Source organism: Apus apus, chromosome 8 (genome assembly GCF_020740795.1).
Source record: "Apus apus isolate bApuApu2 chromosome 8, bApuApu2.pri.cur, whole genome shotgun sequence".
Lineage (NCBI taxonomy): Eukaryota > Metazoa > Chordata > Aves > Apodiformes > Apodidae > Apus > Apus apus.
The window spans coordinates 22,862,920-22,890,390 of NC_067289.1; the positions used below are offsets into that span (position 1 = coordinate 22,862,920).

Sequence of the window (27,471 nt, forward strand, 5' to 3'; positions counted from 1 at the left end):
CCCGCGCGGGGCATTGTGGGGCTTGTAGTCGGCGGGGCCGGACTACGACGCCCAGAGGCCCCCGCGGCTGCCGGTTAGTTCCGGACAACGCCTGGGGTGCGGGAGCCGCGGCGGCCGCTTCCTGCTGGCGGGGCTTCCGGCGCGGCGGCGGAGCCCCCTGAGCGCTGCGAGGGCCCGGCGGGCCGGGGGGAGGTGAGCTGAGCTGCCCTGCCCTGCCCTGGGCTCCGCGGCCCGGGCCGCTCCGCAGGCTGGGGCGGGAGGGCCGCTAGGCTGCTTGCGCAGGGCCTGGCTCGCCCTTCGGGGCTGCGCCGCGCTGGGAGCGTAAAACTCTTCCCAGCACCGGGGCCTGGCTGAGGGGAGAGCGGGACAGGGCGGGCGGGGACCCCGGCAGGTCCCGCCGCGGGTGAGCGCGGCCCCGGGCCTGGCCGTGTGAGGAGGGGGGGGGAGCCCCCGGCCTGTCCCCCCCGCCTGCAGGCCGGGCGCCGCGGGGCCAGGGTTCGTCCTTCCGGCTGCCCGGCCCTCCCGTCCCTGCGCAGGGGCTGGTTCGGGGCCCTCCCTTCTCCGGGGGTGCTGCCGGGGGCGCGGCGGGCCCGCGTGTGCCGTGTGTTTAGCTGGTGGGAGCGGAGCGTTGTCAGGCGGCTGCGGGGCGCGCCGGCGGCGCGGGCACTGCCTCCTCCTCGGGCAGGGGAGAGAAACAGGCTCCTTCCCGCAAACCGGGGAGCGCCGGGGAGGGAGAGCAGGTCCCCGGGGCTGTGAGCCTCTTGGTAGCCGATCGGTTTGCTCGGGTGTCCCATGAAACTGCTCGCTTAGCTGGTGAGTTGGGCTGGTTTCTTCTGTAGCTCACACGCGCGGGGCCACAGGGAGATGGCTGAAACCTTGGGCCAGGTTTGTGCTGTTCCTGTTATCAGAGGAGTTAATTGTCCCCTGGTATTTGTTTACTCGTTGGAATGTGTTCGTGTGTTTGAAACTGCCTTACCTGTTAGTGTTTGCTAGAGTAATAGCTTTACTTTCACATTCACAGATAGGGGGGAAAAAGAAAGAGAAACGGGGATGGGTTGTTGTGATTATATATGCCAAGAACCATGACCTGTTCCAGTTACACCATATAATCACTTTCATGTTGCTAACTAGTGAAATTGGGGTGCAGTCCAGGAGGTTTCTCCTGTGTAGTAAGCTGACTAAAAAGCTGGTTGTAGTAGAACAAGGCTAAATTGCTTTCAGTTTGAAATTCAGCATTGCAAAAGAATATGAACTCATTGTAAACCTGACTTAAGAGTAGGCTTGGATTTTGGGGTTTTTTTCAGTTGATGTGGTTCTAAAAATAGACACCTTGGGTTTATTGCAAGTTCGTGTTATTTGTGAATTAGTCATATGGATTGCTCTAACAGCAATAAAATGCATAAGTAGTTATGCTTTGTCAGAGTGAACTCAACTGTAAGTGGCTATTGTGTGTGTGGAGATGTTTGAAAACTGCATATCTCTTTCTAGAGAGAGGCATTTGAAGATACTTTTAAAACCTCAATGCTATTTTCTGATAACATTCCTTCTCTTAACTCTGCAGTGAAACTGCTGCATGTTAGAAGACTATGGAATCAGTAGAGTACCCTTTTTAAGTTTCTTGTTATCTTTATTGATTTTAAAATACAGAGATTGTTATCATAGCAGTTGATCTGTATGCCAGTTCCAATTAATTCAGCCATACTGTCACCTCAGTTTTAAAAAGAAGGAAAGTAGTTCTGGATCTGAAGCACAAAGCCTTTAAGCTTTGTACAGTGTAGTCTAAATTATACAATGGGAAATAATTACAATCTACAACTGAAATATAGTGCTGGCAGGTAGGTTACCATCTGGCAAGGAAAAGGAGCATGGGTTTCTTGATTTAGCTGACCATTAAGAAAGGAAACTTAGTTACCAGGCTGTCTGTGGGGTATGCTTATAGTTAAAAGAGCACACTGCAGTTTTTTTCTTCTGTAAAATTTGCAACTATAATTAGTAAATTACCTAAACTCCCTCCTCCCATGCACATTGGTCTTACAAACAGGAGTGAAGCTCTTTGCTTCAGAATTCAGGATAGAATTTGTTATTTCCCTTTCCCTACTCTTTTTTTTGGTCGTGACCAAAAGTCTGTCAGTAAATGGCACAGATGAGAGGAAAAAAAATACCACCTTAAGTACTGATAATAGTAGTTGTACACTTTGGGAAGAGTGATTTTATTACTTTTTTAATTTATTTTTTTTTTTGCTCTTTACCCTTTTTGGTTCGCAGGAAGTTTCTCTTACTTTAGTTTTGTTTGTTGTTGTTTTCCCTGGTAAAGTTCAGTTGAATGATTTAAAATGTCATGGGATGAATATGGAGGAGTAGGTCTATCAAAGAATCCTTCCAGGTTTGTTTCTCATCTAAAATGTACCAGTACTCTGTGTTTGCTGAACAGTTGGGATAATGTTTTAGTGCTGGAACTTAAGGGTTAGAATGTAAGATTTATTTGTGAAAGTATGTACTCTATGTTAGTACATCTCTTGGAATACAGCTTGATGTGCTTGGGTGTTTAAGGCTGAGCAGCAGGATTGTATTAGCTGGCAGCTTTGCATAGTTTTCAAATTTAGATTGCCTTTGAGTTAGTTCCCTGCATTATTCTGTACATTCTCTCTAATGGTTGACTTCATCTGATGGCGTAGCATGAAACATGACTTCTAATTACACATACACGGATTTGAATCTGTGGGATCACTGTTAACAACAACCAAAAAAATCAGGCTTGCCTGCAGATTAATACTTGGCAGTCTGTCTTTTCCAGGCAGCATATCCTATTTTGACTTGTCTTACCCCTCAGACCAATGCACAAGTTTGCCAGCTAAGTAACACCTTTTTTGCAGTTTACAGCCATTTGCTAGGATTTCTTGATCATGCACCAACATTGTGCTGTTCTAATACATCCCCTGCTCCTGGAATTTCATTCCACTTTATTTGAGAATGTTAAAAAAAATAGCAAACAAACCAACACAATTGGCAGGTAAAATTTGGATAAACTCAGCTCAAAAGACTCTTCTGAGATTGTAGTGAATTGAAATTAAGCTTTTAGAAGACAGTGTTGCTGTAAGCTTGGCAGCAGTGCTGATGGCTGCTTTTGATCACATACCAAAAGAAATACTAAAAGCTTCTAGTGCTGCATGATGATTTGAGTTAAACTTTGGCTTTAGTCAGACCGTTCTGAAGGCTACTTGAATTTTCATGATGATTTGCTTCCATAATCAGGATTTGCCTTCTTTGAATATATGGTCTGTGGAGCTCTGTGTGCAGCTATGACAAACTATCTGTCTGTAATGTCAGTAATTTTGGGGGGTTTTGAAGTTGTTTAGTTTTTTTTTATCCCTGCTATTTAACACTAGGAAAGACTGCAGTGCACCTAAGTTACATCTGAAAGATGCCAAGAAGCTGATCCCTGGCTGCAAAGAGAGATAGCATGGCAGTATTAGCAGTCAGATACACTAGGTAGTGTACTGCTGTCATGCAAGTACCTTCTGGAAAATAGGAAGAGAATCTGGAAAAATAGAACAATCAGTCTGATATATTGAATATTCTTTTTCATGTGTTTGCAACAAAAGTATTTGATGTCCTTAAGTATTCCTTGTATTTATTTATATTTAAATCTACCTCTTCAGTTGCAACACTTGTATCATTTGTGTTAATATAAACCCAAGGGTTTGTGTCTTGTTTGAAGAGTGTCTGATGAAGAGGTAATGGATGGTGTATTATTGTTTTTATACTGAGGGTTTAACTGTACCATGGATTAGTAACAGTAACTTACAGCTCTCCAGGAGTAAAGGAGTTCTTTGTTGTAGTCCACAGTGTAGTAAGTTTTCATCATGATAAAAAGTCCTTATTTCAGTTACTATTTCCTTTTTTTTGTGGATACTGCTAACCTGTAAAATAATTATATCTGATGGTTATTTTGTCCTTTTTTGACCTTTTTCCTGTGATCAGACATCTTTTGGGTAAATTAGAACTATGTTCAATGACCCAGTTTAACTGTTTTAAAAACGTACTCTGTTGATAATACAGTACTCTAGATAAAAACTTGCAGTCAGTTAATCTGTGAATGATGTCTTCAATGGTGCTTATTAGTGTAGTATCTTGCATGAGTAGATATTTTTACTGAACTTCCAGAAACAGATATAAACAGTAAAACAGTTCTCCACTCTACCCTTTACCAAGAGTCCTTAGTGTAGGGAATATGCATGTATAATAAATGGGACAGCTTGTACTTGCAGTTGTGAGTGAAAACTTGTTCTGACAAGTTCCCTCCCCCCATGTGAGTAGACCTTGAATGAATTTATGTAACTCTGAAACAAGTTCTTTAACTATTTTCAACTTTTTGAGGAATGGTGAATATTCATTTGTATTCTATGTTCCTGACAGCTGCAAAAGACCAATGTGTAGGGTGATAAAAATGTGGGAGTCCTGATTTTTGCAGGTCCATCCATGTGGATATACCTTATTTATACAGACCCCTTTTTAAAGTCTCAGTAATCCTATTCTGTGGCTGCAGGAATCTGCTCATGTATCATGTTGAAGGGGTTGAACAGGAAGAGAAGCAATGATGAAATCTTGCAATAAGCAGTCAGTGTCAGAAGACTCGTATAACAGTCTTCTATATTTGTGTTTAATTTTTTTCCATATCTTCTTTTAACTGTTGGCTATTTCTGCAGTGTGACCAGTTCTTCATCTGGTTTCTCACTTTTGGGTGTATTCATGCTGCCTAATCATGTGTTTAGATGAGACATGTGATATTTGTAGTCATCCTTTCCTTTGCTTAATGTAATCAATAACAAATCTCACTTGTATAATTATAGCTAAACTACTATATATACCTGCCCTGGGCAAAAAAAATTATAGCTGTTCTTCTGTTTAAAGATCCAGAAGATTTTCAGCCAGTGCAGACTGCAATGAGGAATATAGTTTGGAGGAATGTCTTGATTTTTTTCTAACCTGTGGAAGGTATTGGGAAGTGATACTGATAACTGTAGGGGCTTCTAATGTTTCTTAAGTGTGTTTTTTTTTTTTTTCACTCCTTACTAAAATATCAGTAAAATCAGTACACCAAAAATACAAGTACCTGATACCTGAAGCTTGTTAAGAGAGGAAAAAATCCTCCTCTAGTGCATTAAATGCTCCAGGCAAATCTAAAAATTGAAATTATTAATGTCCTTTTGTTTATCCTCATTCCTAACTTGAACTTTTTAGATCTTTAAACTCAATTATGTTAGAGTATTTTCAGAGAGTCTTAGGAACAGAAAATATAGCAGGCCATAACAAAGATTCTTATGAACTGTAAGGTGACCTTTTTTTCTATTCCATGTACCTTCAGGGTCTACACTCTGTGTTGGGTATGATGAGTTGGACTGGGTGGAGAACTTCCAAACCCTAGATTCAGTTACTGGAACAATACTTTTCCATTGAGTTAACATAACTGTTGACACACCCTGAGTGGAAAGATGGCTTAAGACTTGTGTTTATATAAAAACAAAGATGTTGTATTTGGAATTGAAATGGGTAGAAAATAGGCAGTGATCTCCAGCAGAATCACAGCTTGATGTATATGCAAAAATGAGTATTTTTAGGTAGTTTTAATTGTCATAAGGCATCTGTATGGGTTTTGGGTTTATAGCATGTCATGCTTTTCAAGCTTTTTATATATGTGAGTTGTCAGGATTCTTAGGCTGCTGCTTACAAGTGGTGGCAAGATTTTTGTCATACATATCAAATATAACCAATTATTTCAGGAAAACTAATTCTATGCAAACTTGAAGTAAAAAGTAGTGCCTTACTCTTTAAAATATCTGTTCACTTAATAGATTTCAGAGTTTCAAAGTTACATAAAGTAGTAATTATTACCCAACTCATGTCATAAGCAATTCCTAGTTTCTAGGAATTCCTAGTAACAAACTGCCTTTTCATTTTTTGGAACCTGTCAGTTATGAGCCTTCATAATTGTGTTTTTTTTCTGTGTTTTGTTTTGTTTTTTTCCCCTCACAACCTAAAGACTATATTTTTCAAGTTCTTCAAGTATTCTTGCACAACGAGGAGAAAGAAGAAACATTTCGGTGAATGAGGAGTTTTTTGCTTCTATAGTGTTTTCCTTGAGAAGTGGCTCTTTGAATGAGGATGACAATGGAAGAGATGAAGAATGAAGCAGAGACCACTTCTATGGTTTCCATGCCTCTCTATGCTGTTATGTATCCTGTCTTTAATGAGGTAAGCTGCATTTTGCTTTAGAATGTAATAATCCCCATTACACTGGAAAATATCACAGAAACAGGTTGTTCATCCTGATAGGGAAAGCTTTGTGTCTAATACCATCTTACTATGTATTGTTTTCCTCCTCTTTCCATGAAGACAATTTCAGGCTTGTCAAGGATAGCTACTTACCTTGGCCCTAATCTTTTTTTCTTACCTTCCACAGAGGATTTTCACAAAAAAGCTAGGTCCTGCACTCCATGGCAGGAAGTATCATACAGTTGAACATGTACCTGTGAATAGCTTGATATACTTTAATTTTACTACTACTGGCTATAATTTAATAGGGTTTTCCTGCAAGTATCAGAGGTGGTCAAAATGTTCTCAAAAGTTACTGTCAGACTTCTGCTGTACACTGGATAAATGCAGGATAGATCCAGTGACATGTTTGATTTTAATGTTTTTATTATTTTAGGGGTGAAGTCTTTTCTTTGGGATAAACTTTACAGTATGTCTCTCAAATAAGATCAGCAATTTGAATACTTTTTTCAATTCCCTTTTTCATGATGCTATATAAGGCAAGTCATAAGGACTTGACTTTGTTTTGCTCTGCTAACATTAGACTTGCTAATCATTCTAAACTTTTGTTGCAGCTAGAAAGAGTAAACCTGTCTGCAGCTCAGACACTGAGAGCAGCATTTATTAAGGTGAGAAGTAACTTCTATTGAAGAATGATTGATTATGTAAAGGGTAAACCATATTTCATGAAACTAAAAAGTCAGCTGTCTTGTTTCCTGGTGTCTTTGTGTTTGAAGACTACATCCTTGATCTAGTAGTCTAAAAAATCGGAACCATACAAGCATATTGAGCAATTCTAAATAAACAGTCTTGTCCATGGAGTACAAAAGCTGAAATGAGGAATCAGTCAGTGAGGGTAATAAGGTCTTAAACTTAGTCCAAATATAACAAGACCATGTAGAATAGGTGCTCGTGAGAAACAGGCAGGTAGCAGACATTGCAAAAGGTTTACAATGTGAATGGTTACAGGATTTTTTGTGGATGAGGATAAGGTGAATGTTTGTATTTGCATCTAGCAGTAAATGGAAAAATACTCCTCTAACTTTTATATTTCTAACAACTGAAAATACAGTTATTCCTTTATACTGCTTTATTGAACTGGTGATCTTCTGAAATTCTTTAAGTAAAAATAATTCTAGACACGATCTACCTAAACATGTGAGCTATGTAATATACTTCCCTGTTTCTACACTTAGATTTAAGTGTATATGGACAGTCTTGAGTCTCAACTAGAGCTCACACAAACTAAATGTTTTTATGACTGGTAGTAAGAAGCTAAGCTGAACAAAAATAGTGTGAAGACAGATATTGGTGGAAATGGTAGTGCTAGGTAAAAAAACCCACACCTTTATTCTCATTCAACGTGGCATGTTTCTTGGATAGCAGCACAGGTAGTGGGAATACCCCCAGTGTTAGTCTGGCTTAGTTTTCCTTAGGTATGTCATCAATCAAATTTTATTTTTTTTCTGAAAAAGCAACTCCAAGATGATGTTTGAGCATATGATGTGATTCATAAGAGGCACATTTATAAAATGCTGTATGGCAGATGGGGGAGTAGCACCTGTGTTTGAGTGAATTAAATCCCAGTGGATGCAATATCTTTGTCTCAAAGCTTAGCATTTATGGAAGTAGATACAGAATTTCATGAGAAACTTTCTTATTCACATGGAAATGAGTGGAAAGCTTTATTGGAAAAGTTTATACAAAACCACTGGTGTAATCTTAAGAAAAATTGATGTTGTAATGGAAAAATGGTTTTCAATGTAATTGCTAACCTAAAGCTGTTAAACTTGGAAAGTTTCTAGCAAGCTCATGCAGTATATGAAACAAGGTACACAAAAATCTGCCTTTGTGCTTGCAATGTTCAGGTCTTGCGTATTTAAGAGTAGAAATGTTCTCTGCCATACAGGCTGAAAAGGAAAATCCAGGTCTTACACAGGACATCATTATGAAAATCCTGGAGAAAAAAAGTGTGGATGTGAACTTCACAGAGTCCCTTCTGCGTATGGCAGCTGATGATGTAGAAGGTAGTATTTTATCTCTTACGATGAACAAATGTGTTTTTAATTACACTGTTGACTAGGAGCATGCATTTCTCTATGCCTATTTGCAGGAGAGGTTGTTTGCTTCTTAGTAGATGGTTTTCAGCATGATAGAAGAATATTTGTATTTTCCAATGGCTCTTTTGGAGAGGTTAAATCTCCCTAAAAACGTGCTTGACTAATAAGAGAAACAGAGAAAATTAATATTTAGAACTGTACGTGGGTGCATAGTTCACCCTTTGCAATACTAGCAACCTGGAAAAAATATATATGGAGTATAAATATATTTTTTTTCTCTGCTTCAAAATAAAAGCAGTAGTTACACTGTCAGAGAAGGGGAGCATACAGTAGGCTTTAAGTTACTTTACTACTGCTTTTTATTAGTGAAATGTCTTCAATATCTTTTAATTGAATTTTTAATATCTTCTTTCTGTTAGAGTATATGATTGAAAGACCAGAACCAGAATTCCAAGATCTTAATGAAAAGGCACGAGCACTTAAACAGATTCTTAGTAAGATTCCTGATGAGATCAATGACAGAGTGAGGTTTCTTCAGACAATCAAGTAAGTACTCTATGATGTATTTTTCTGCAGATTCAGGGGGTCAAACTTTTATTTAAATCTGAATGTTCAAATGCTGTAGCAGATGCTAGCAACAATATTTCCACCAGAAAGGAGCTTGATCCTTGCTTATGGAGTAGACAGAGTTGAGGATTTTCAGTGAGAGCCCCGTGTGACTAGACCAAAAATTCCCTTGCTGATTCCCAGTTGGAATTCCTGTGTCACTGGTTTAGCTCATAGAATCAGGGAATTGTCAAAGCTGGAAGGGACCTCTAAAGGTCATCTAGTCCAACTCCCCTGCTAAGGCAGGATCCCCTGGAGCACATTACTCAGGACTGCACCCAGGTGGGTCTTTAATATCTCCAGAGAAGGAGACTCTATAGCCCCCCTTGGCAGCCTGTCCCAGGGCTCTGTCACCCTCACCGTAAAGACGTTTTTCCTTGTATTCCGATGGCACTTCCTATGTTCCAGCTTGTGCCCATTGTCCTGTCCCTGGGCACTACTGAGCAGAGTCTGGCTCCATCCTCCCTACACCCACCTTTAGATACTTCCAGGCATTAATAAGGTCTCCCCTCAGCCTTCTCTTCTCCAGGCTGAACAGTCCCAGCTCTCTCAGCCTTTCCTCATCAGGGAGATGCTCCAATCCCCCAATCACCTTTGTTGCCCTCCACTGGCCTCTCTCTAGCAGTTCCCTGTCTCTCTTGAACTGGGGAGCCCAGAACTGGACACAGTATTCCAGATGTGGCCTCACCAGGGCTGAGCAAAAGGGGAGAATGCTCTTGGTGTTTGATCCTGCTGAATTTTGTGTGACAATTATTCTGTGGAAACTGTTAAGTTTTTGATGACTAGGAGGGGATGAATTCCTAACATTTAAATAGGATAGCTTAAGGATATTACAACTATCTGTTTATTGCCAAACAGGGACATTGCAAGTGCAATAAAGGAGCTTCTTGACACAGTAAATAATGTCTTCAAGAAATACCAATACCAGAACCGACGGGTAGGTGCAATCACTCTTCTTTGAAACAATATTTTTAATAATATACAAGGAAGCACAATGTTTTGATCAGGGGATGAACAGGAGAGCTTCACTGGTCAATGATATAATGCTTTAACAACAGGATTGATGTATGGTATGTCTTGGCAGTTTCATAGGAAGAGGATGACTTCTCTGTATGTCTTGTAAAAAAAGCCACCACAATTTCTGTAGCTGCTATGTCAGCCAGTTTTCTTAACCAGTTTAACCTTGAGATTCTCACTGTGTCCAATAGCATGTGAACTAAGATTCTGCTCCTGGTCTTTTTGTTTCTTAGGCACTTGAGCACCAAAAGAAAGAGTTTGTAAAATACTCCAAAAGTTTCAGTGATACTCTGAAAACCTATTTTAAAGATGGAAAGTAAGTATGTTTTTGTACTAACATTTCATATAATGAAAGGCCTTGTTGACTAACAGAGGAAAACTGGACAAGCTTTGGGGTATAAGCTGCCTTTTTCAGGACTTAAGTAATTTTTTTCCTCACCTGTGTCCTCAGACCATCATGGCTACTTTAAAATGCTTTTATTCCTTTTGTAACACCTTTGAGGAAAGGGAAATCTGTTAGTTGTACCACCATACAACACTCATGTGCAGTATTAGCCTTGAACTTGAATATGTGAAGTTAAATTTCTTGGCCTTGTGTGCTTTTTCAGTGTAAATACAGCACAAGAAGACTTGTGCTTTATTGAAATAAGTGATCTACCTCTTTGAGTGGCCTTTGCAAACACTAAACATCTGTGCAGTGTTTTTTGATTGACACTTCTCTTGTCATTTACAGCTTCTTACAGCACTTTGCAATATTTTAAATGACTCAGCTGATTAATCTTTTTATATTTGAACATTTTAGCTGTCAAACCAAGGCTTTTCCCCAGTCCTTACCTTGTGTTTTTCACTGTAGTGACCGTTTCAGATTTTTTGACAGTGCCAAAGTGCTGTGCTGCTGCTTCAAGCATAACTACCTTTCCTGTTTGGTCTTGCTGAGCTTGGCTAAGAGCACCCAGAGGATAGTGTATTACTAAAGGAGAGAGAAGTTTTGAGACTAGCTGTGAATAATACCTTACTCCTATTTAAGCCTTTTTTTCTTTTCCTCCTCTTACTGAAATTGGGGCTAAATTTGGTTATAATACCAACATGAGAAATTTAGACCTTGGTAGCTTTATGGTTACTGAACAGATGTGTAGGTAAGTTTCACATGAGCTGGGTCCAAACAGTCTCAGCTGATGAGAAAATGATTTGTCTGAAAAAATGGGGGAAGGGTTGGATGTGTTGTTTGTTGACCACACTGAAGGGCTGGATGTTTGTTGTTGACCACACTGAAGGAGACCAGCTCTGCTTAGCCCTGTGTGAGGTGAATGCTGTGCTGTCTAGTGTGGGTGTAAGCTGTAAGTGTGTGAGGCATTAGCAGGAGAGCAGGAAATCCCGAGTCAGGCTTGTGTTTCATGTCCTTGTGGAATCAGGAGTAATTTACATGTGAATTGCATGTTGAATAAGACACCCTGCTCCCACCAGAGAGTAACAGCACTAAACAGAAGTTATGCTAACAGGTGTCATTACTGAGCTGGAAAACTCTGTGAGCCCCACACCTCTTTATTAAGAAAAAGGTGACAAATAATATGTTGCTTCCATATGTGTATGCTCGGTATTTCTTGAGCAAAGAGTTGCAAATTCTGAAATTCCTTGAGGATTAAATGTTCAGCTCTGAACATAACAGGCATTTAATGATCCTCTGCTTCACTCTTTCTTCATTAGCTAAAACCCCAGGACTCAATGATTGATATGTCAGTGATGATTGAGAGTCAAAGTCTTTAAATTCCTGCCAATAAAACATAGTCTTCCTAGGATTAGCTATGTAAATAAGTGTGTCTCTTTGCCAGCAATAAGCTTCAGGTAGATCACGATATGATAGAACATCAATATGCTTCCAATTTGCAGAGCCTAGATGCCAGTATGTGTAGTTGCCCAAAGTTAATGGTTATTTATTGAATGACATGTGCCTCAAGATGCCTGAATTGGAATCTTTCTCTTTCAACAGGGCAATAAATGTGTTCGTAAGTGCCAACCGACTAATTCATCAAACCAACTTGATACTCCAGACCTTCAAAACTGTGGCCTGAAAACTGTATATGTTGAGAGTTGTACTTTTCAATGGTGGATAGGGTACCTTTATATGTAAATTTTAAAGTTTTGACTGTATAAATTATCAGCCCCTTCTGAGGGGCCTAATGCAGGATTTTGAATGGGATTATTGCCATCTTACACCATATTTTTGTAAAACATTGTAGCTTAATCATAATCTCACAATGAAGATTTTGCATCACTTTTTGCTATTATCATTCTTTTCAGAATTATAAGCCAAAAGAATTTACGCCTTAATGTGTCATTATGTAACATTCCTTATAAGAAGTGTAAATATTTGGTGTTCTGTTTCTGACATTTTAACTTGAAAGCGGAAAACTGCAAGATTATGTATTTAACAATATTGGTGGCAAATATTCAATAAATAGTTTACATCTGTTAGACTGTCTTTTTGTATGTGAACAAAAATCCATAAGTCATCTTTATAGGACTGCAGAACATTCGTTAAATGGAAAATTTAAAATTATCTGGGTGCTTAAAGCTACTGGCAGTTCAAATCAGTATAAAACGAGGGGTTTTCCTTAAAACTGAGATTTTTGGCTGTGATCTCATACTAGACCAGAATACCAGAATAATTCTATTAAAATGTCTTTGACAAAATAATAAAGAATCTCAGAAGTGAGAGATGCTTTTGTTTTTGATAGAAGCTAAATCCCAGTTCTTTCTTAACCTTTTGTTGGTGGTGAATAATCGGGTTTTTACTCCTAGACTACTCCAAGGTTTTGAGCAGAGGATTACTTTAAATATATGCAGCTGACCATGCAGCAAAGGGTGAATTTAAAATATTAAGATACCTGGGTTTTATATTGGTGCCCTTTGGGAAGGGAGGAGGAGAGAAGCTAGAACTCCTCTGCCAGAGGTGTCTGTACTATGCATGCCAATAAGGCAACTTTTTTTTCTTTTCAGGGATTGAAATTATGTGAGACCTCAATTGGCAAAACTTGTCTGTGTAGATGGTTAAGGACTCGTGATAGACAGATTCAAATGTTATCATTGTCATTTCATGGTAATATTTCACCAATTCTAATGAGTATCAAGCATGCCCCTTTGAAGTGCACCTTAAGTTTATTTTAAAAGAGAATTGTTATAGACTGAACTTTGGAAAGTCTTCAAAATATTTACATGGCCATAACTGTAAGTTTAGGGTAGAATGTCAAGCAGCTTCTAAAGCTGCACAAGCTGTTGCAGGAGGATCACTTCAGACTGAAAGAACACAATTACTACAGAACTGTTTCTCGGTTTAGGTATGAATGATGAAGAAAAGGTACAGCCAGACTTCTCTTGCTCACTGGCTTGGTGCTGTGTTGCTCACTTGGGGCAAGTGCCTTATCCAGAGTACATCAGCTGGGTCCTTGAATTTTGTTACCTGTTAAAATGACCTAAAAGGGGAAATGCTGTCTGCAGCCCTCCAGAGTAGCAGTGGATGTTCTGCTGTGTATCTGTGCATGGAAATGTTTTCTTGATGAAAGCACTGACTGTAGTGAAATATAACAATGTGAAGGTGAGAATTATGTAAAAATGAGTTCTTGGGAATGTATGTTGTGAATTTCTTGGTTACATAAAGCTATAAACAGGACTTGGTCCTTAAAGCTTGCTGTTCAGGCTTTTCTCTGTTTTGACAGTGGTGTTTTGTGTTTACTAGCAAATTGAGCTTAACATAACAAAAGGATGCATAGACCTGTTATAGTTAAAGCTTTTTGTTATTTACTAAAGCTTGGAGTGCTACTCATTTGTTGGAAAATGGCAGGAGGGAGCCAATGTTAGCAGCTACTAAGGAAGCAGTCTGACTAAATTAGAGTAATATCTAATTTGCATCTTCTGTAAGCAAAAAAGTTGAGTAGTCTTCTTTGGCAGGTGATTTTAACTTAGGCTGTAACAGCAAATTGCTTAATGAAAACTAATTAGTCAGGTAGAGGAAGTTTCTGATAGTTCATTTTCCTTGAAAAGAGTTTTTGGTACTGGGCAGACTGCACCAGTGGCTGTAAGGAGAGACACGAAACTTGAGTTATACTTTGTGAATTGGGCTGAATTCCAATAAAAATCTGAGATTTTTCCATCTTCTTGGATTGAGAGGGACAGTAGGTAGTGCTGGCAGTCATGAGTTGAATGGTGTGGTGTTTATGTCCACAGGTGTAGTAAATAAAATAATTACTTGGGTCCCAAACAAGATGCTGTTACATCCTGCTAATGGATTTCTTCAAGTTAAAATCAGAGGGGCTATGAAGAAGTGAACTGTTTATTTTTGTCAGTTCTTCCTAAAACCTTTATGGGGTATAAAGGTACAGAGTATAGGGCTAAGCTTCAGGTAGGCTGGCCAATATGTTTCGTTTTATTTGTAACCTTATTGTGACTTCTTTTTTGTTACTGATGTCTTCAGGTCATGGTCTTCTATTGTGTGCAGTGAATCCATATCTGTTGGTCTTACAGACTTTCCACTCAGTATGCACTGGGGCATATGTCTGTCAAATTTTATTGTGGTTTTGCACTTTATTATTCAAGTCACCTGAGTAGCTAAAGAGAAGTTTCTCCTAAGGATTTCTGATGCAGCAGTTGGTGTTAAAAATGCTATTAGAAAATTTCTGCTGTGAATGTGGGTTATCACTGATATGATAATGTCAACGTACAGAAAACCAATCTAATAAACAAAATAAAACTTTGTATATTTGTTAATGAAGCCAAGAAATGTCTTAATCACTTCTTTTGACCTTTCTCAGCCTGTGAAGAAATTGAGAAAAGCTTAGAGTTACTTATTTCTGGTTAGAAGCTTCTTGTTTTAATACTGATTAAAAAGTTTTGTTGAAAAGTCTGTAAATGTGCCAGGTGGCCAGGTCAATACAAGTTTTTATCTTGAGTTGACATAAAGTGTGAAGTATGAAATTTCTTGGTGTTCTGGTGTCAAAACTTCCATTTATGCAGACTGTAAGATGATGCAGTGTCAGTCTTGATTAAGCATTACCTTTTCCTCTAATGTCACCCAGATTGCCACTGAAGTGATTCCCCTTCGTGTTCCTTTTGGATTTTTATGTCAAGGGCAGACATGTCTTGTGTATTTTGCAGGGGTTATCTGATCTCTTTATTGTACAGAGAGACTGTGTGCTTGTCTGAACTGGGTGGGGAATGAAGAGAAGGTTATCTAGACACGCTTGCCACAAATCTAAGTTTTAGATTATTCCTTTAGGAAGGGGAGAGAAATGTGACTCCATGTGTGAGATGCTACCCACCACCTCTGGCACAGCACTTGGCTGTTCTCCTTGGGAATATCATGTTGCTATGCTCTGTCTGGCTCACCTGCCCCAGGAGTAACCAGCACCCTCTGGAGAAGGCACTGCAGGCAGCTGCTGCCTGGGAGCTGCAGGAACTCTTGGAGTTTTGCATTGTGATTTGGTGAATTTGTTCACTTTGCCATTTTTTTGCTCCACTGCTTTGTGTGTCTTCATAGTCTTCTGGGCAGATGTTGCTTTCAGAGGAGAATAGCAGGCCATGTGCTTCAGGAACAGACCCACTTTTCAGCCAAAACCTCTGTTCTAAAAAATGGAGCTCAAATGATACTCCTGGGTCATCAATTCTGGCTTCCCCTTGCAGAAGAGAAAAAAAACCCATAGAATGTTGGTCATAAATCTGTCAAGTTCTATTTTAAAGCCAGCTTCTTTGTCCTCATTCCTCTTGTTAGATGTAACTTTAAGACAAAGAAAAAAAGCCACCTTCAAAAATCCAAGTTTAATACGTTGCATAAATTCCATTTCTGATGAAGAATTCACTAACCTTGTCTACAACTAACTGTTCTTTTTCACTCTTCTTCACTTAGTCTTGGGAAGAGCTGTAAACTCTCTTGGGCTCTACTTTGTAAAAATGCATAATCCCAAATTTTTGGTCCTCTCTAAAGGAGCAGAGGTTTTAGGCAATGCTAAATTTGCTCCTTTGGTGCTGAGATAATTTTTCCTTGTGCTTGTAACACAGACTTGAATTGTTTGACAAAATTCATTGGCAATGGTATCTCCAAGGCTCATCTAGAGATGTCTTTTGGGGTGATGCCCCTTCTGACCTTCTCTGTCCCTCTCTCCTGTCTCACAGCTTTGTTACGATTTTGTAGACAGTGCTTGATTTCTGAGATGATGCAAAATCCTTCTGACTCGGTACAATATGTAGTAATTGTCTGGCTGGAGGCATAAGCATCTTCTCCATAACTTCTTAATTTATGCCTGTTTCTCCTTCACCCTCACCTGAGCATAGGGCTGCTGCAGCAGCTCAGGAAGCAGGCCATGGATACTGCAGGCAACACATCATGCCAAGGACTTGCATAGTATGGAAGAGAAAAGCCATTTATGAGGCATTTACACCAGGATTGATTCCTAGGTGATCATGTGTGAGTCTCTTCTCTAATTGAGCATATATTGCATCTTGCTTTTGCAAGATCAGTGCGTTACTTTTTTTTTAATGTCTGTCATAAGGATGAGGAGCAGCCTTTTTCTGCCACCTTGCAGGGCTGCTTATCACAGGCCAAACTATATTAAGATCAGACTTTACCTGGCAGGGAGAACTTGCACTTTAGGAGTCGTTACACAAAATGTGCATTGTTGGGGAGAGATGAACTTGGTCAGGAAATTCCAGTTAAAATTTTGTCTTTGCTTAGACTTTGCTGTGGTTATTCTTTTGGAATTTGTCTCTTGGTATAAAAGCTTCCTAGGTCTGTCCTTCCTTAAGCAGTAGCCAAAGGTGGCTGTGGAGGGAAGTTGAGTTGGTTTTGTAGGGACTATGAGGGACTGTGACACTCGTGGGCACCAAGGGAAGCAAAACCCTGAGCACTGGGAATGTTAAACTGCTCACCCTGGAGAGAAGTGTTCTACTTAATGACAGTATTCAAGAAGGAAATGTGGGGTTTAGTGCTGTAATTCCCTTCTGGGTGACAAGGGTGGATTTTTCAGCTGCTGATTTCTAATGCACATTCAGATCTGCTGTGTAAATGTAAATTTGCATTTGGTGTCACAATCAAAGGGGTCACTGTTCCTGATTTAATGATTTTGGAGAATATTTTTTAGTATTTCACTAAGCTAAAAAAGTTTAAAACACTCAAAATCAGTTGTCTTTGACATTTTATTGTTTCATAATGATGAGTACTAGACTTTTCACAGTAGGTAATTGCTTTTTTTCCCCCCAAAGCTATATTAGTCTCCAAGGGCAAGTGATTGGTGAAATAGAAGCCTAAGTACCTGAAGTTTTAAAATAAAGAAAATCAGGTTTGTGCTACAAGTATAACTCACTTAAACTCCCTTTTTGCTGCTGGGTATCTCATCTCTGATAGAGCCACAGTGAAAAATGCTGTGGAGGCATTTGCAAGTGGACTGAGTTGTAACCTTTAAGAAAATGCAGGACACTTTTTCATGGTAAGTGAATTTTCTAATTAAAATGTTAATTGGAAGGATTCTGCCTTGCTTATCAAGGAAAATGTGGTAACCATTTTTTACTGCTGTTAGCACAGCCATGTAGTATTAATAATTTTGTGTGCTTTTCTACATCTGCTTAATGAGTAACAGACAGAATTTGCTTAAGTGGCTTGGAATGGGAGATGAGAAATTCCTATCAAGGATGTAATGCAGCAAGGATATAAACATTGCCCCCAAGCCTTAAGAAGCAAAACTCGATCCTAGCTGTAAACTTCCTCTGGCTCTAGACAGTGTCTGCAGTAGCTGTATCCAAGGAAAATTCCCATGCAAGTGACACTACAGCTGTAGGCAAAGTGTGATCCCTTGACCCAGCACTAGTGTTGACAAACTAGAATTTTGTCCAACTCACATTTCATGCAGGTTCCTCTGAAGCCTCCCAAAGAGCCTGGGCTGCTGCAGGTAAGGGGAGGCAAAATCCTGTTTCTACTTGATAAGAATTACATAGTTTAAGGAGCAGAGGAAAATATAATTGGAACTGAGTTTTACTTGGATCTTTTATGTGGTTTTAAATATCAAAACCAAAGCAAAGTTCTAACAGTAAAACCTTGTGCAAGGCAGTATTTTCTATCAGAAATACCTAAGTGAAAACTACAATGTTCTTTTCAAAAGAGAAAAAATGTGCACATCACCAAGACACAAAAGCTAAGTATGTTTTTTTCCTTCCAGTGTAAGAAGAGACCTTTATATCATTAAATACAAGCAATAACAACTGCTGATGATGCTGAAGTAAGTGAAGTTCAACCCCTTGACCTCTATCAGGAGCTTTTTCTCATGAACATGCAGTAGTGCTTCTGTAATTCTCTGCCAATATGCAGAAGCAACTTGCATTACCAGAGTAATGCAGAAGAAAAATACAGCTGAGGTGCAGAAAACCCCTGTTGTAATCATGTCTGATAGACACAAATTAAACAGCAGGTCTGACACCGTGGAATAATCAGAGATCAAACCTGCCACTTGGCCAATTCTCATTTACTGGGGTGTCAAGTGTGATGTGTAACCTTGTGGCAGTGCTTCATCTGCAAGGACATGGAGCCTAGTGGGACATGATGGGTGTTCTTGTGCTGTCTGTGCTGGGGGAAGGAACCAGCAGGCTGAGCTGCTGCTGCTTGGGTTGCCCAGTTCTTGAAACAGCCATTGAGCACCTGCCACATCTTCCTCCACATGATGTGTTGCAGTTCTAAAACATAAGAAAATTCGGGTACAAATCCTCCTGACTGTTTAATGATTTTGTTTCCAAACTGCTCATTATTTCCCCAAGCCACAAATGTATCTCTTGGTAGAGCTCTTGGATTTAGAGCAAGCACCAATGTCTCTGGGTCTAGGGTTCAGGGTAGGTGGGCTGGAGATCCACCTGGGTTCCTGCTCTGCCCATAGCTGTTCTGTGCAAGGCAGCAGCCTTAGCTCAGGGGCATAACTTGCAGCACAGACTTTTTATTTGTTTCCAGACTCTGCTGCTGCTGAAAATGGATGGAGTTCATTTGTACAAGGTACACCTACATGCTGCCATTTATTTTCAAAGCAGCAGTCACTGGGCTTCATTTTGTGTGTTCAGACTGCAAGTTCCAATTTCAGTTCTTCTCCAAGCCATTAGTCACTGTCCTTTGAGCCTAACTTGAGGAACAAGTGGAAAAGTTCATCATCAAAAATGCCTGAAGTAAATGGATTTTACTAAGGGAATGGTCCAGCTGCAAACTGCTGTTGCTTCTGTTCACGTCTACATGGTTGGTCTCTCTGAATCAAGGACCTGGAACTAAATTTTAGGAGTTGGCAGTTTTGTGTGTTTTCTGACTTCTTAAAAGCTAATTCAAAACCTGTACCTTCTGCTACTTGTGCCTTGCTGGCAAAACTTCTCATCACTTCTCTATTTCTGGAAAGCTTTTTGGAGGAGAATGATGTGGTGAAAACGAATGAAAAACTTGATGTTTACATTTTTTCTTGACCTCTGAAAATTATCCAAAGTGGAGAGTGTGAGTCTTGTGGGGTTTGGATTTGTGGTTTTTTTTTGGGGGGTGGGAGGGAAGGGGAATTCAGGGGATGAGATTTCAGGTTAGTTACACCTTTTGATAATGTCTCGAGGTGTTTCCATCTCCATTCATGAATGTGTGGCTACTCACCTCAGTGGAAGCTGGCTAAGATTTTTGGCTTTTCATCATGTGTACCCTTTCCTGGTTGGGATGGCATGACTTCTCTGCTGATTGCCTTTGACTGTGCTGTTGGTGGAGTCCCTACACTATATACATGGTAGACTGTAGAGTATTAGCATAGGTGAATGTCTGGAGGGTTTCCATGGTGTGGGTTGGTTTGTTAGCATCAGTTGCAGCTGTCACTGCTTTAGTGAGATGAAGCAGAGGAGTTGTAAAAGCTGCTGCATAGCTCAGACTTTTGTAGTTGAATTAGCAACAGAAACTCAAGAGATGATTTTGTATAAAGTTCATCCCCGAGTTCAGAAATCCAACATGCCATCTACATCTTTCAGGGATGATCTGCCTGAAATTCTTTGTCTTACAGTCCCTGCAATAAAAGGCTGTTTTTCTGCTGATCCATCTCAGTGAATGAACTCAGAGTTGGACAAAAGAATTCAAGTTCTTGGGAAGGGAACCCGAAAATTAGGAGACTAGGTTTGAAATTTCATAATTAAGTATTAAAGTATGTATTGAAATTTTCCTTTCAAAAAGTGTGACACTGAAAGATTATTCCTGAGAGCTGCCTCTGTCACTGTTAAAATATTTCTAAACATGGTTGAGCTGGAAGCCTGTTTCTGTCAGGAAGTGCTGGGGTTGGGGAATCTGTGCTGGCTTTAGCAAGACTGGGACTCCTGATGCTGCTTCACAGCCTCACAACAACTGCTTCCCAGCTTAAACATGGTGTTGGTCTGCCTGTAGTTAGGACAGCTGTGCCTTTGTTTTGCAGGCACCATATATGCCAAGTATATCAGCTTTTTCTCAATGTGTAGAGCATCACTCAATAGGTAACTCTAGGTTAAAAAGGAAAATCAAATCCAGTATCATTTGCAGGCACAGAGAGGATTCAGGTTCTTTTGTGCATGGATCACTGGTGTTAGAGGGCCCATTTGCTTATTGTGAAAAATCTCTCCTTTGTGCCACAGTATTCAACATACAAGTCAGATTGGCCATCAGTGTGGCACTTCTGAAAGAAATACAAGCCCCTTATTACAGGTTTTTATAAACCCCCTCTTTTTATATTTACTTTAGAAGATACTAAATCTTGTAGCCACTCTCTGACCACCTAGACCTCATTCTTCATTCTTCTCAATGACAAAAACCAAACTTCATTTTCTTGGCACTGCCAGCAAATTAGTGGCAGCAGAAGATTTATTTTCTGTTTTAAATGAATGAAGTCAGACCCTATTATGGCTGGAAATGTCCGCTGTGAATTGCCAGCCAGCATCCCTTGGACCTAGTGGGCAGATGGAATTCATACCAGTTCTGGCATGAGAAACAGCTGGGACAGAGCCTGGGAGACACGTGGGGCCCTACCTGTCTAGTCTGCACTGGGCTTGTGCATTTCTCTCATTCTTCTCCTGTTGCTGCTGCACGGCTGGCATCAGACCTCCCTGAAGTGGTGGATCAGTTGTTCTGCCTCAGGTTTCAGTGAGGTTTTGACACCAGAGCAGAGACTGGCAGAGAACAAGGGTGGCCTTGTCCCTAACGGTGGCTGTAGTCGCAGCGCTCCTGACCCCTGTCTGACCCACACCCACGTGCTTCGTTTCTCTGAGCCTCTGTTCCCTGTTCATTATTTAAGGAATACACACACAGTGGGGCCCTGATCTCAGCAACATTACTGTAATAATAATAATAAAATTTCCCAAGCATAAAGGAAAGGTTTGCAAGCCAATGGGTCTGTCACATTTGAGAGTGCTGCACAGTCGTTCGAGTGAGAAACATTTTAATGTAAGCAAAAGCAAATCACTTCCAGTGTAGGAAGATTCAAAAGTTACATGGCATCTTCTAAATATTTTAGATTGGAGGGGAAATAAGTAAGTCAGTGTCTTTCAGCTAAAGTGCTCAGATAATTTTCTGCATGGATTGTATTGCCAGAAGAAAATCAGAGAGGGAAATATGGGGGAGAATAGTTGTAATTTGTAGGTAAATGTTTTTGTGGAAGCCAAAAGAACTTTGCTGTCTCATTAAAATGCCTACTGCAGGTTTTCTTCCCAGAGCAGGGAAAGGCTGAGGTGCCTTAAATGGCCCATTCCTCACTGCAGTACCTGCAGAAGTGCCAGGTGGAACTGGTCTAGGGTTCCCTGGGCTGTGAAGTTGTCTGGACATCCTGCAGCCAACCTGTTGCCTCCTGGCTTCAAGTGGTGGTATCAGGGAGCCCTCCCACAGCCCTTCCTCCAAGCCCATGCTGGCTGAGCACTCTGCTTTAATCCAGACCCAAAGCTCCAGGGGCTGCTCTCTCATGTGAGAGCTCCCTTGTGCCAAAGACAAATGGGAACCACAAAGGGGGTCTTACCCACCCTCCCTGTATCCTTAAATAGGTTTTATTTGTCTAACAGACTTTCTGAGCTTCATCTTTTTTCTAAAGACCAGGAGTTTGAACAAAAGATCTTCTTTAGCATCTTTTCTATCTTAAGAATGTAGTAGTAGCTCTTAAGCTTTTTGATAAATTATTCCTAGATGGTCTCTGTTTCAAATTTATTCCAGAAATACAGCATTATTTATTGTTTTGTACTACTGCATGTTGTCAGAGTGGGGTCTTGTTAAGCTTCATTTTGTGTAGTTACAGACAAATTAGCAGTAAAAGAGCTTAGGACTTCAAAACAATATGACTCACGGAGTAGGAAAGAGTTTTGCCAAAGATCACTGGCAAAATGTAAGTAGAAACTATTGTTTCTTTCCTGTGAACTATGGAATTATGCCACTTCTTTGTAGACTAACCTGCTTCATTGTTTGATTTCAGTGATAAAGACTGTTAGGGCAGAATTGCACAACAAAATCACTCAGAAGTAACATAACTTGCAGCATCACATTGAATGAAAGTTTAAAAGAGGAAAGTGAAGGGAAGATGATGGTGTCAGAAGGGGTAGAAGAAGATGTTTTTACATTAAGCACCCCCATAGGTGAGACTTACAGACCCAGCTCTGTTTTGGCACATACTTCATGGTTCAATATGTACTTAGAATATACCAAGTTGTTTGTCTTTGCCTAAGGAAGGCTTGAATGCTGTGTCTGTGGAAAACAAAGAATGGAAGTATATCATGTATCAGTATCAAAATGAATGCATATCTTGGGAGATCATTGCCCTAATACTTCCTTGCTGTAGTATGCATGTAGTAACAATTAGTGGTTTTTCTCTTCAGAATAACACTTTTAAGCAGCCTGAAGGTGACATTTTGACAGTCCCTTTCTGGAAGGGAGGCAAATATTTTTTTGTTCATTTCTGGGTAAGTCTAGGCAGGCTGGTTACATGCAGAGCATCTCAGGGATATGTCTTGAGTGAAGAATGATTGTGGTCACCAGTGTCAGAGCCATGAGAAAGCATCCCTGAAGCAGAGAAGATGAAGCATCCCCAACACTTTCAGAGCCAGAGAAGTATTTTATAATTTTAATGGACAATGTTAAAATGACTTGGAAAAGTGCATGTATGGTTCTGGCTACCTCTGTTCACAGAGATTGCTTGGGATGAGAATGGAACCAGAGAAGTGCAGTTAAGAAGATCAGGGGAATTGATTAATCTTTTTGTGTAGGGAGATTAAGGGTTTGGCTTGTTCAAAATCTCATCAAGGTCAGAAGAGAGATTATGAATCTCTACTTAAATATTTGTGATACATAGAAAGAGAGCTGCTTCAGCTAGAAGCTGATATGATTGTATGATCACATTATTGTGACTGCATGATGACTGCAGTTAGCTTAGCTACGAAGAGTGGAGTTGCCTTATTTGAGGAAGAAGTGTGTCCTTCTGAACACCTTATGAGGAAAAAGAACCTAAATGGTCTTAACGTGGAATTTGAGTTCTTGGAAGACATTGTATAACTGAGCAGGAGAGTTTCTGGGGACAGGAAATTAGCTGAAGTCTATAAATACCTGAGCTTAGCTGTATGTCAGGGAAGAGGGTTCAAGGCTGTTGGGTGGCTGCTTTCACACAGGTAGTGGCCCTGTAGCATCATGTGCTTTTGCTGGTCACTGGCTGGGGCCAGAAATTCACTTCTCCCCTTCCTTGAATGCTGCAGTTTCTTTTTCATTTGTTTTGGTGTGTGGCAGGTGGAAATATCTGGGCTTTTCTGACCTTCTAATTGAATAATTTGGCTGCAGCCAGCCTCAGTGCTGGTGGTTCTATTGGTGTAAATGCTCAAGCACCTGAGTAGTGTAAAGTCATGGTGTGTGGGATGCACTTTGGGGTGTAAGGCAACAGTAATTCTCCTTATCCTTCTGTAGAGGTGTTATAGATTGAAAATTGCTTTGAAGGAGGTTGTGACCTAGTGTGTGTGATGATGTATTGAAGAGATGTACTGAAGCTCCATTCTTGTGTAAAGCTAAGTGAACTTCTTCAGCCACAAAATACTTTTGGGATATAAAAATGTCACTTTGGACAGATTGAAACTAGCTGGAAGAATAGATCAGAGTTTGTACCTAATTTTAGCAAAATAAATGTACATGGTGCAATATTATTTCAAAAAAATAAATATCAAAATCACTTCACTCAACACTTGCAGATGTAAGTTTTACCTTTCTTGAATAAATGTTGCATTTAGAAATTTAATTTTTGGGCACTGACTTAAAAAGAAATCTGAATTAAGATATTTATACTAGAAGAAAACTCAGTGTTCAGCTTGAAGGCTTTTATATAGTATGATGAGAAAAATGATTTTGTTTCCTTTTGATTTCAGATTTCAGCTACCAAGCTGTGACATGAGTCTCTCTGTCTCTGCTCTTACTGTCCCACTGGCAAAGCAGTTAGTGTGGGTTGCTTTGCACCTGAGAGGATCAGGGTGTATTTACATTGCACAAAGCAGAGATCCTCATTCTCCTGAGTGAATTAAGTTATTCTTCAAACATATCATTTGCAGGGTAGACTCTCCTGATAATGTGAAATACAGACTGGCAGAAAGAACAGTAAGGAAATATTAATAGAATTGATACAGGAATTAGTTGTGATTGTTCTACATAATAGTTATGAAGCTGAATTTCATTTTATTTCTCATCTTTTTATTTAACATAGAAATGAAAGAGTCAGCATTTACTAGTACTGACAGGAATTTGTCAGGAAGAAAGGGAAGTGAATATTCATAGAACAGAGGGAAGTTTATTCCTTCCTTCATTCTCCACCACCTGCCCTGTGCCCCCTGCACAAAGTAAATACATCCTTCTTGCTAGTAAAGGGCAAGTAAAGAAATGGAGGTAAGATGTGTGCTGTAGGCTAATTGCTTAGGAGATTGCTAATAAGATCCAGAAGCTTCCAGCCAAGTTCATCAGATCAGGTTGAGCCCAGCAACCAAGAATTGTTACCATCTGACAGCTACTCAATAGATCAGCTGAAATAAGCTTCTGGTCTCTGCTGTACACAGCTCAAAAAAAGCCCTCAAATGACCCTTATTAGAAATGGAATTAATTTCTACCTTTCCGAGTTTGGGCAGAAAGACTGGCCCACAGAGAAGGCAACACCATTGTCTGTTCCCCAGGGAACAGAAAACTACAGGAATTACTTTTTTTTTGGAGCTAAGTAGAATGTATGAAATTCACTCTTGACATTGCAGTTGTAGATTATAGCAAGTGGTGGCAGATCTGCTTCATCCCTTACAGGGGAATAAACTCAGGGAAGTCTCCAGAAATATCACTTCTGTCTAAAGATCAAAATATATATGTGCCTTTTTTTTAAATACTGATCTTGCTGCATTCTTTTTACATATTGGCACAACCTTTCAGTATTTATGATGAGATCAGGACTGGTCTGTTAAGTCTGAACACTTTTGTGTCAACTTCAGAGCTCTCTCTCTGTATTTAAAAAGAAGATTGGCAAGAATGTGGTTTTTTTTGTGCTGATAATTAAAAATTACAAATGGGTTTGTTTAAATAATAGCACTGCTACATACAAGGTTTTATATAAAACTTACGATCAGCATTCTGACATTTGGAGATACTGATGTTTGGACACTTTAAACATAATGTCAAATATCTTTTGATAAGAATTCCATCATCGCTTTTAATTAATTTTAAAATGAAAAAATCTCATGGAGTAAATGGGAAGACAGACTCCTTTTCATTCTTCTTGTCATAATCTTTTGCAGAAAGTATTTGAGTTTTTGTAAGCCTGAGGGGTTTTTGTTAAGTCTTTCTAGGCTGAGGGAGGTTGGGATGGTATTCATATGTATGTTAAGGTGATAAATGGGGTGGAAAAAGTGTAGGCAGGTGAAAGGACAAGAACATACATAAATCGACCTTGAATCATTTAGGTATGCAATTATCATTAGGGCAGCTAGTTTTAGTCCAGCTGTCCAGTGGGAACTGTAAGAAGAAAACACAAACTATCAAACAAGAAAATATCCAATTGGCATTACTGCAGTGAAGTGAGAGATGACTACATTTCTGGAAAGACTTGATAATCTATTGCTCACAGCATCAGAGGTTCTGACCCACTGGCTGAGGAGGTTTGTTCTCATACTGTACCTGTGCATGACCTGAATGAAGTGCAAAGGGAGGCAGGAAATCCATCACTGAATCATAAGATGATGGAAATTACAGGAGGAAAAAAACCCCTTCATGTCATTTAGTCCATTCCCTTGACAGCACAGAACATGAATTCAGTCTCACTGTTAGAGCTTTTTCTAATATCCAGGATAAATTACCCTCATCCCTGCTGCAAACCATTCCTCACCTTTGTAATCATTGTGCTACACTGAGCAGGTGGTTTTTCTCTTTACATTGGCTGCCTTCGATGACTCTCGCACTTTGTCACCCCCTTGTTTGTCACATACCCAAGCTGTACGTGTTCAGGTCTCTCAGTCTGTCACAAGAAAACCCCCTTCTCTCTCACTAAGGAAAACAGCCTCAGCCGTGATATTAGAACATCAAGGGGGGTTGTAAGTGAGATGGGATCTCCGTGCTGCAGTTGGTGCAAAGACCTTGATAAATGTCCTGGTTTGAAACTGCAAGGCTGATAGAGCCTTTGGGTTTTTTCTGCTCAAGTTGGGTCTTTCTTTCGCAGGGACAAGTAAGTTATTTTCTTTACTGCTCTAGTTTCTGTGTTTGAATGACCAACTAGTTCTTCAAAGGGAGGCTGCAATTATTTTTTTTTTCTAGAATGATCAAATGATCTTTTCCCTCCGAATATCATGTTACTGCAGTGAGCAGCTATGATTGCTGGAGTACAGGCAGATTCAGTTCATTATTTAGCATGTGAGAGTTGTTTTTCATCTTGCTTATTACAAGGTAACCTTGGGGGCCAGATCCCTGTGCAGTGAAACTCCCAAGCCACGGAAGCTGAGCTGTGGGGACCTGCCAGGAGTCTGCTCCTCGGAGAACATGTTGCTGAGTATCTGGATGCTGCTGAAAAAGAGTTTCTAAGACTGGAGCAAGACATTGTCAAGCAGCTTAAAAGCAAATGTGCTGCATTGCAGCTTTCAGAGCAATTTCTGATTTTCCCCTTCTGATCACTAAGATAAAGAAATCTGCTCCATCTGAGCTTGCTCCTTTTCCCCAGTCTTCTCCTCTATGAAGTTTTTAATTTGTCGCATAGTTTGATGTTATGGAAATTGCTTTAACATCACCTTTTAGTCAGACATTCTCTGAGGAGCCTGGCTTAGAATACAATTTAGTCAGAAATGAGTTTGTCTTTGTAACCAACTGCAAATTACTAAGCTCATGAAACACAGCTTTTCATAAATGCCACTTTACAACCTTGCAGATTCGAGTCCTCAAGCAACAGTCAGGCTTTTAAACTTCCTCATTTGTCCTTCCATACTGACTGCAGAGCAAAAATTAAAA

The 27,471-nt window shown here is 39.9% G+C and overlaps 1 protein-coding gene across 1 annotated transcript; it reads left to right on the top strand.

The window, feature by feature from the left end:
• The first annotated feature begins 77 nt into the window (after positions 1-77).
• PDCD10 (programmed cell death 10) lies at positions 78-12,467 on the top strand. The gene is made up of 8 exons (XM_051626042.1): positions 78-192; positions 6,041-6,252; positions 6,888-6,941; positions 8,222-8,339; positions 8,792-8,918; positions 9,837-9,915; positions 10,229-10,311; positions 11,983-12,467. Exons 2-8 carry the CDS (start codon positions 6,157-6,159, stop codon positions 12,062-12,064), a joined length of 639 nt encoding a protein of 212 aa, XP_051482002.1. The 5' UTR covers positions 78-192; positions 6,041-6,156; the 3' UTR covers positions 12,065-12,467.
• The last annotated feature ends 15,004 nt before the right edge of the window (positions 12,468-27,471 follow it).

What these genes read in the sequence shown, in the direction of transcription:
- PDCD10 (XM_051626042.1), top strand. Translation starts at nt 6,157, where the DNA reads ATGAGGATGACAATGGAAGAGATGAAGAATGAAGCAGAGACCACTTCT. An exon ending in TGAGAGCAGCATTTATTAAG is followed by an intron (nt 6,942 to 8,221) that starts GTGAGAAGTAAC and finishes TCTGCCATACAG; the next exon opens with GCTGAAAAGGAAAATCCAGG. An exon ending in ACCTATTTTAAAGATGGAAA is followed by an intron (nt 10,312 to 11,982) that starts GTAAGTATGTTT and finishes CTCTTTCAACAG; the next exon opens with GGCAATAAATGTGTTCGTAA.